The sequence below is a fragment of the Octodon degus genome, unplaced genomic scaffold (assembly GCF_000260255.1).
Source record: "Octodon degus isolate 3935 unplaced genomic scaffold, OctDeg1.0 scaffold00044, whole genome shotgun sequence".
Classification (NCBI taxonomy): Eukaryota; Metazoa; Chordata; class Mammalia; order Rodentia; family Octodontidae; genus Octodon; species Octodon degus.
The window spans coordinates 9605880-9615600 of record NW_004524620.1 but is presented as its reverse complement, the minus strand read 5'-3'; the positions used below and the strand labels follow the sequence as shown (position 1 = coordinate 9615600).

Sequence of the window (9721 nt, the reverse complement as noted above, 5' to 3'; positions counted from 1 at the left end):
AAAAAAAAAAAAAAAAAGATTCCAGAAAATCAGCACATGAACAGAACATTAAAAGGTGTTAAAGAAAACTAACAAATCACCTATAAAGAAAAGCCCATCAAAATTACAGCTGATTTCTCAATACAAATCCTCAAGTCAAAGAGAGCTTGGAGGAAAGTATTTCAAGCCCTAAAAAAAAACAACCTCCAACCCAGACTGAAGTACTACACAAAATGATATTCCAGAATTGGGTTCATAACAAAGAACAGCTGAGGAAATTCATGAACACAAAACCAGAACTCCACAGTGTTCTAAAGGACATTCAATAAAGCAATAACAAGGAGGACAACTCCATGAAGAACCCCAATAGAATGAATCCACTGGGCAAAGCAAACTATTAAACAGAAGAAGCAAAAAGGGGAGCCAACAGGAAAACAATATGACAAGGATAAATCAATACATATCATTTATAACCATCAATGTTAATGGTCTCAATTCACCAATCAAAAGACACAGACTAGCACAATGAATTAAGAAGCCAGATCCAACAATATGTAAGGCATACAGAAAATATATTTAATTCAAAAAGAAATCCCTAGACTCAAAGTCAAAGGATGGAAAACAATATTCCATGTGACAGGAACACAGCATACAAAGCAGAGGTAGCTATTCTATTTGTAGACAAAGTGAATTTCAGGCTAAGACTGATTAAAAGACATAAAGAAGGTCAATACATTCTTTTTTTGAAAGTTTCTTTTTTTGTTTTTTGGTGGCTTTTTTTTTCTGGAGCTGGGGATTGAACTCAGGCCCTTGTGCTTGCCAGGCAAGTGCTTATTTAACTGAGCTATCGCCCCCATCCCATCAATATAGTCTTGCAAAGGGAACAATCCAAGAGTAAGAGATAACAATCATAAATATATATGCAACTACCAGTACACCAACTATATAAAACAAATATTAACAAACATGAAATATCAAATAAACATTAATATAAGTGTAATGGGGGATCTCAATACCCCATTGTCACAAATAGATAAATTAGACAAAATGAAATATTAGAAGTGAATCAAACTTTTTAACAAATTGACTAAGTAGATGTCTACAGAATATTCTAGTTCATGACATGAGAATATATATTTTTCTCAAATGCACATAGGAGATTCTCCAAAATAAACTATATACTAGCTTACAGAACATGTTTTAGCAAGTACAAAGGAACTGAAATATTTCCATGCATATTATCAGACCATAGTGCACTGAAATTGGAAGTTTGTGACAAAAGAAGCCACAAGAATGTCATAATCACATGGAAATTAAATAATATTGCCACAACAATGAATGGGTCACAGACAACATTAAAGAAGAAATTAGACAGTTTCTACAATTAAACAATAATGCCAGTACAACACACCAGAAATTATGGGACACAATGAAAGCAGTCCTATAAGGAAACCTTATAGCAATGAATACCCATGTTAGGAAAACAGCAGGTTCAGATAACCTAATGTTGAACCTCAAGTTTCTAGAAAAAGAAAAGCTATATAAGCCCAAAGCTCATGTGCGTAAAGGAATTATAAAGATCAGAGCAGAAAATAATGAAATGGAGAAAAGAAAACAATATAAAGAATCAATGAATCAAAGAATTGGTTCTTTGAAAGATTAAGTAACATCAACAAACTCTTAGCCAATTTTATCAAAAGGAAGAGAGGACTCAAATTCACACAATTAAGAATGAAAAAAATGAAGTCACAATGGATCCTGCCGAAATCCACAAGATCATCTATAGCTACTTGAGGAACTTGGATTCAAGTAAATAAAAAAAGTAAAAGAAATGGACAGATTCTTAGATGCATATTAATTAACAAAGTTGAATCAATAAAGCATATCAATATCCTAAATAACACAATGAAACTGAAGATGTAATTAAAAATCTACAAAAAGAAAGTGCAGGCCCTGACAAATTCAATGCTGATTTCTACAAAAATTCAGAGAAGACAAACTGCCACTTCTCACATAGAAAACACCAGAAACTTCTAGATTTAATTATCAAATTCAGTAGCATAGTTATGGATACAAAGTCAACACGCAAAAGTCAGCAGCCTCCCAGTACACAAATAACAAACTCAATAAGAGAGAAATTAAGGAAACACCTTTCAGAACTATATCCCAAAAAAGAAACACCTACAAGTCATCTAATGAAGGAAATAAAAGACCTTACATTGAAAACTACAATACTCTGAAAAAGAAGCTTGCACAGGATATCAGAAAATGAAAGGATGTCCCTTGCTCTTGGGTAGGAAGAACCAATACATGAAAATGGCCATAATTCTAAAACTGTTGTACAGATTTAATGCAATTTTAATCAAAATTCCACCAGTATATCTCACAGAATTGGTGGGAAAAAAATCCTGAAATTCATTTGGAACCAGAATAGACCTAGAATACCAAAGGCAATCCTGGTCAGCAAAGGCAAGGCAGGAGGCATCACAATCCTTCACTTGAAATTATACTACAAAGCTACTGGGATAAAGTCAGCATGGTACTGGAAAAAAAAAAAAAGGCCTGAGGACCAACAGAACAGATTAAAAGATGCAGAAGTAACTCAAGAAATACTTAGCCACCTTATCTTTGACAGAAACACCAAACACATTCACTGAAAAAACCTTTTTAACAAATGGTGCTGAAAAAAACAGCATTCCACATGCCAAAGACTAAAATTAGACCCACATTTTTCACTATGCACTAAACTAGAATCAAAAAGTACCAGATTTAAATATTACAACAAAAACATTAAATCTGCTGGAAGAGAGAACAGGTAGAATTCTTGAAGATATCAGTGCAGGCAAAGGTTTTATGAACAAAAACCCAATCACACAGAATTATCATAAAGAACCAATAACTGGGATCTCATCATACTAAAAAGCTTTTGCAAATCAACAGAAACAATGTACAATGTGAGAAAAAAAATTGTCAGCTGTCCCCCCAAAGGATTACTATCTAGAATATAAAAAGAATCCAAAAAAAATCAGACCTCCCAATCCAGAAATGGACATCTGAGATGAATATACACTTTTCAAATAAAAAAATACAAATAGCAAGTTAATATATGAAAAAATGTTCAACATCACTGGTGATTGGAGAGATGCAAACTGAAACAATGGTGAGATTCCATCTCGCCCTACGAACAATGACTGTCATCAAAAACATCAACCATATGGGCTGGGGAGATAGATCGGTGGCCTAAGCGCCTGCCTGGCAAGTGTAAGGACCCAGGTTGAATTCCTGATAGCACATGCCATGCCAGCCCCTCACCATGCTGGTCATCAAAACTGGGCAAGTTGGCGCATGTCTGTAATCCCAGTGCTGTGGAGGCTGAGACAGGAAGAACATTATAAGTCTGAGCTACATAGTGAGACCTTGGACCGAATAAACAAATTTTTTTTTAAAAAATGGGTGAGGGCCAAGTAGATGACTCAATAGAATAAGCACTTGCCTGGCAAGCGCAAGGGCCTGAGTTCAATCCCTGGTTCCACAAAAAAAAAAAAAAAAACACCCATACAGAGGGGGAAAAGAATGCATTTTGGGCTGGAGAGATAGCTCAGTGGCTTAAATGCCTGCCCGGCAAGCACAACGTCCTGAGTTCGATCTCTGGTACTAAAGAAATAAAGAAATAAAAATGGGTGCTCTAGTATATATTGTTATTGTCAAATTTGTTGCTCAGACTACCAGATACAGATTGCAAGATTGATCAAACAATTAAACATTCACTCTTCCTTTAAAAAAAAAAATCAACCAATAACAAATTCTGGGGAGGCTGCTGGTGGGAGGGTAGACTGGTGTAATCACTGTGGTAATCAGTGTGGATACTACTCAAAAACTAGTACTGCCAGTCCTGTTGGACCCAGTTTTCCTCTTCTTGGTGTCTTCTAGTAAGAATTAAAGGCATCACATCAAAGTGACAGATGCATATTGTTTATAGAAGCAGTTTGTAATAGCTAAATCTTGGCAACAACCCACACGCCCATCAAGTGATGAGTGAAAAAGGGGTGTTCTTGCTGTTCAGTGGTATACTACCATGCCATAAAGACACCATGAAGGATATGCTCAGTATTTCTAAGTAAATGGAGGTACTTTGAGGCCATACTATTAATTGAAATACATCAGACACACATATGTAAATATGTTCTTGTTTTTCTGGTGTGAGAAACCAAAAGTGTAAATAAGATCCAAATGTATAACAGGTATTGTGAAATACACAGAAAATGTTCAAATGAGGAAGCAAAGTAGGGGAAGGGGCTAGGAAAGAAGGAAAAAAGAAAAAATGGAAACAAAGCTTTTATAAATGGAAAGGGGAGGAAGGGCTGAAGGGAGGGTAATGGACAAAGAAAAAAAGAAACAAGTTGGATCATGGACAGGTACAAATTCTCTGTGATAAATGTGACAGTCCTGCACATCTAACATGTACCCATACAATGTGACTGAGTATACTGGAAAGCACTTAGGTGCTATGGGGAAAAAGTACAACATGAAAGTGAGAGAGTAGGGAGGCAAAAGCCATGGGAATACATACTGGGTAAGCTTCACAGAGAAGGCAAGACTTGAGAAAAAAAGGAAAGAAAACTATGAAGATATGCTAGATTAGGACAAAAAAAAAAAGAAAAAAAAACCCTTTCTGATTAGAAGAATGGCCATCACAAAAGCCCATAGGCAAGACCAAGGTGCTCAGCAGGGTGAAGTGGCAGGTAGCCACAGTGGCCCAAGACCATGGAAGAAAGCACAATTAGGAGAAGTGGGGCCAAAGGTAACACAGATGGTGCAAACCACCATCTAACCGCTGCTAGCACTTTGGCTGCTAAGTAAATGCAAGTCCTGAAAGTTTAGGTCAAAGGAAAGACACACTCTAAAGTTTTTGTCATGGTTTGCTTCTGGCCTTACTGAACTATAATTGACAAACTATATATATTCAAAATATACACTGGGATATTATACATATAGAGATAGAGATAATGAAATGATTATCACAATCAAGTTAATACATAAATATAGAAAATCATAATCAGAAAATCAAAAGGAGAGATTAAGGACCATGAAGATCTACTCGCCTGGCAAATTTCAAGTATACAATACAGTGTCATTAAATAGAGTTACAGTGGTGCATATTAGAACCCTAGAGCTTATTTATGTTAGAACTAAAAGCAATATACTTTTTTTTCTTTCTTTTTTTTTTTTTTTGTGGAACCAGGGATTGAACTCAAGCCCTTGTGCTTGCCAGGCAAGCACTTATTCTACTGAGCCATCTCCTCGGCCCTGAAAGCAATATAATTTTAAATGATCACTCTGCATATCACCAAGAAAACAGACTACAGGCTGGAGATTTAGCTCAGTGGCACAGCACCTGCCTGGCAAGAATGTGGTCCTTGAGTTCAAGTCCTAGAACCAAAAAGGAAAGCAGGCTACAAGGCTGGGGTACAGCTTCATGGCAGAGCTCTTGCCTAACAAGATGCTCGGTGTGATCATCAGCATCATTAAGTGTAAAGTAAAGCAAGAGAGCAGACCTAAAGGCACAGATGGAAGGAAGGAGGCCACTTAGTATCAAAGCAGAATTGTTGGAGGCATGAGGAGAGGAGGCATAAACTAGCACAGTGATCACAAAGACGGAGATCAAATTAAATCCTCTAAGCAAACAAAATCTTGAATATACTGGACTAACTGTAACTCTGCTTGTCTGCTACCTAAAGATAAGCCGATGGATGCACTTAATTCAGAAAGTTTCTTATTGTAGAAGACCACAAAAATTCAGGACAGATAACAGAACATCTGACATCTACTGTCTACTGTGGACTAAGATCAATTTAGGAGAATAATTTTCATTCACCGCATTTTGAACAGCAAGTCCAAACCAGGCATGGTGATGCATACCTATATACTCATGAGGCTAAGACAAGAGGATCTCTGACAATTCAAGACCAGTGTGGGGGCTACAAAAATGAACATACTCAGCAGACTAAGTGCCTGCTGAGGCAAGTGCAGGGACCAGAATTCAATCCCTGGCACCACACGCTATGCCAGCCCCACCCCAGGGCATGCTGAGCAGCCACCACCAGGTGTGGTGGTGCATGCCTGTAATCCCACCACTGGGGAGGCTGAAAACAGGAGGATCACTATGAATCTGAGCTACATAGTGAGACCCTGTACCAAATAAATAAATAAAAGACGAAACAAAGAAAAAAAAGGAGGAAGACGAGAATGAAATTAGGGCCCAAGCAGGTATGTTAATCAGCAGGATGACACACTCAGAACAGTTCATGAAAATGTAATAGAGTATTTACAAAAATCTAGACAGCTTAACAGCAGTAAGATGACCAGAAGGCAAGAGTGCAAAACAAATACCAGGGCATAAGCCTGAAATGTCAAGAGGAAAGAATGCTGTCTCCACAGTCTAATAAGACCCAGATCTATCAAAGAAGACCCACATAATAGAAGCTGTACCTACTGAAAAATGAAGCCATTTCCAGGAATGTGCTGTCACAGATGGACCAGAGGAGATAAACAGCCCACTTTCTTCCTACTGTCTTAATTTCCCACACCATTGTCCAAACTCAACCAGAGGCCAGAAGTACAGGGGCCTAGATCTGTAAACCCCAGCCTCACAAGGCCAAGGCAAAACAGACCCACTGAGTGGAGACTGGTTCTGGAAGGGGGAGGGGAGTAACCAACGCGAAAGCAGAAAAGACTCTTTCACAGCAACCCAAACCGTAACTCGGGCAGGCTTTTTCCACGAACCCAGGGCACCCAGGTACATAAGAAACTGGGAAGTTAGAAAGGATGGTTGCCAAAAGGTAATAAAAAGAAAAGCTTTAGTAAATCACAATTATTTTTCTACAAGGTTTGTACTAATTTGTGAGTGGCTTTGCTATTGATTATTTTATAAAATTTTTACGCCACCTACATAATCAATAATAAAAGAGCATCAATGCAAAAAGAAAGTTCTCTTCCAAAGTTTTACAACACATAATCAGAGTCTAGGCATGATGGCACATACCTAGAATCCCAGCCATTCAGGAAGGTGAGACATGAAGATTACAAGTTCCAGGCCAGCCTTGGCTACAAAGCAAGACTCCATCACCAAAAATATAAATAAAAAGTAACTGAAAATGGGGTATGTATTTTTAATGTCACTTTTATAGTTCTTTATTTCTCTACGATAACAAACCATAAAACACTAATGCTTTGGGGAAATATTTAAGTAAAAGCACAGCAAGGTACATGTTCACTGAAAAAAAAAATACAGATTAAAAACATAAGAATAAAAGCAAAGTAAAACTAAAAATAGCAAAGAAAGGTAAATTTCCATCAGTTCACCAACTGCAAAATCTGTAGATCCAAGGATAACAGCGTGGCAGAAGAGAACAAGGTAAAAAAGTACAAATATGTTAAGCCAAAGCTATTCTAGACACTAGGCGAGTAGCTACTCTACTAGCTTATGTCACGTGACAAACACAAAACATACCAAAGTAGAAACAAACAGAATAAATTTACCAACGATTTTACTAGATCTCAAAATATTTCTACATAATAAAAGACCTATATAGCTTTTAATCATATTAAGTGGACTAATACTAAAACCAAAATATTTTATCTAAGCACTCTTAACTAGATAGCTTATATTTTAGATGGTATCAGGAAATGAAGGTAAAAACCAGCTCAGAAAGCAGCGTGGAGAATATGCACTGCGTTACAGCCCGTGTCCTCCATAACCTTTTGCATGCATGACCTTTAAGTTGCTGAAGGTTGCCTCAGAATTTGGCTCAGTTTGATGGAAACATCTGTTCCCCTTGCAGGTATACTGTAAGGACTCTTTTCTCAGTTGGATTCAGAACACAGCAAGTGAGCCCTTGTCTTTCCAATCACACAGACCCCAACACTTGTAAATCAAGTTCTGGGAGGACAGCAGCAGGCCCACACTCCTTCACCCCTTCCCAGCCAGCCAGGCCAACTGACTGCTGTGAGATCCGCTCTTATCATGTCATCAAATCAAAACATGTTGAGATGAGGGACTGGAGGAGGCATCTGCAGAATTCCCCGAATGTAGTGACTTTGGAACACTGACAGATGCATCTGTCATGTTATACCTTCAACTAACCTGATGTCCACTGGGCCGGCACAGTAAAGCTGTCCAAGATCGACTCTAACTCTTTCACATTATTTTCACACGTCTCTACTAGGAAGGCCTGGTGCTTCTTAGCCTTTAAGAAAAGAAATACACACAATAAGCTCACACATTATAAAGGCTGCAGAATTTAATGTAAACCTATAGAGCATAATTAAATATAAGCAACATAGCAATTACTCCACTCAAGTCTACTATTAATGAATCCTCTGCCTTAATAAGGATGGAGTGCCTTGAACTACTCTAAGTATTCTACACACAATAATCTTTTTATCCTCACAATAACTCTATGATAAAAAGATTAAGAATTTTTCAGATAAGAAAACAGATGAATTCAGGAACACTTTAAAAACTTACACTTGCAGCACTGTGGCCAGTGGTCAGGTGGCAGTCCAAAGTGAATACAGTTAAGACCAAGTAGAAGCAAGGGCAGAAGTCAAGTGATGGTTGTTTCATTCGGGCATTAGCAGTGAAAATGTGGGAAGACAGAAGGTGGAGGGGCCACCTGGATGACCCTGCACTGACTCCAACTGGCTCAGCTGGAAGCACTGGACTATCTGGTACCAGGGAAGTACTCGAATGAAGGGAAGAGTCAAGAGAAATCTCATGGCTTCAAACTAAAGCAAGTTGGTCAATTTCAGCAGCTGAGTAAGAACAGAGGCAGAGAGGTCTTACTTTGTAATCTCTTTCACTTGCCTGCTTATTTTTAGCAGGAAGTACAAATTATTAATTCTATTTAATCATATTCCACTGAAGCTACATAAGATAGTCCTAGGACAAGCACAACATCTATTAAGTATCAGGTCCTAAATAAATGCTAGACATACAAAATAACAAAGTGGGAAAACATGGCAGGTAGCTGAACATACTGTTGCAAACCCAGAGGAAAAAAGTCAGGCCTTTCAGCTATATACTAAGTCACAGAAAAAGCAAGAAAAAGGATGACTCAAAAGGGTTCACTGTGCATCGAAGCCATTGGTAACTTTGATGACATGTTTTACTATATAACAATCTTAACCAAAACTGCAATAAGATGAGAAAGTAGGTCCTCTTCTTTTCCTCCTTAACCAAGTAAAAGATCAACCTAAAGTCCAGGAATGCTTTGCCTGGCAAGAAGGGAAGAAGAGATAAAGAGCAGAAACTGGAAAAGAGAGGTCAGAAAAAGTGGGGTTGTGAGATACTTAAACTTGTTTAAATGCTGAGGAGATGGGTCAACATCTAGAAATGGGAGAAAGGTACTATAAAATTTCATCTTTTAAAATACAGTAGGGTGAAGCCCCTAAGAACACACTCAGCCACCTTATCTTTGACAAAGGGACCAAACAAACTCACTGGAAGAAAGATAGCCTCTTTAACAAATGGTGCTGGAAAAACTGGCTCTCTACATGCCGAAAACTCAAACTTGACACAGGTCTATCATGATGCACTAAACTACAGTCAAAATGGATTAAAGATCTAAACATTAAAGCAGGGACACTAAATCTCCTGGAAGAGAAAGTAGGAGGAACTCTTGAAGACATAGGGGTAGGCAAAGAGTTCATGGACAGAAATCAAATTGCACGGGTAACAGTT

At 37.9% G+C, this 9721-nt stretch overlaps 1 protein-coding gene across 1 annotated transcript in view; it reads right to left on the bottom strand.

The window, feature by feature from the left end:
• The window catches only part of Ccdc171 (coiled-coil domain containing 171), a 533698-nt gene that overhangs the window by 385393 nt on the left and 138584 nt on the right, over positions 1–9721 (bottom strand). Inside the window, exon 11 of the mRNA XM_023715854.1 lies at positions 8123–8225. Within this exon, the coding sequence (XP_023571622.1) occupies positions 8123–8225 (103 nt within the window). The remainder of the gene's footprint in view (positions 1–8122; positions 8226–9721) is intronic.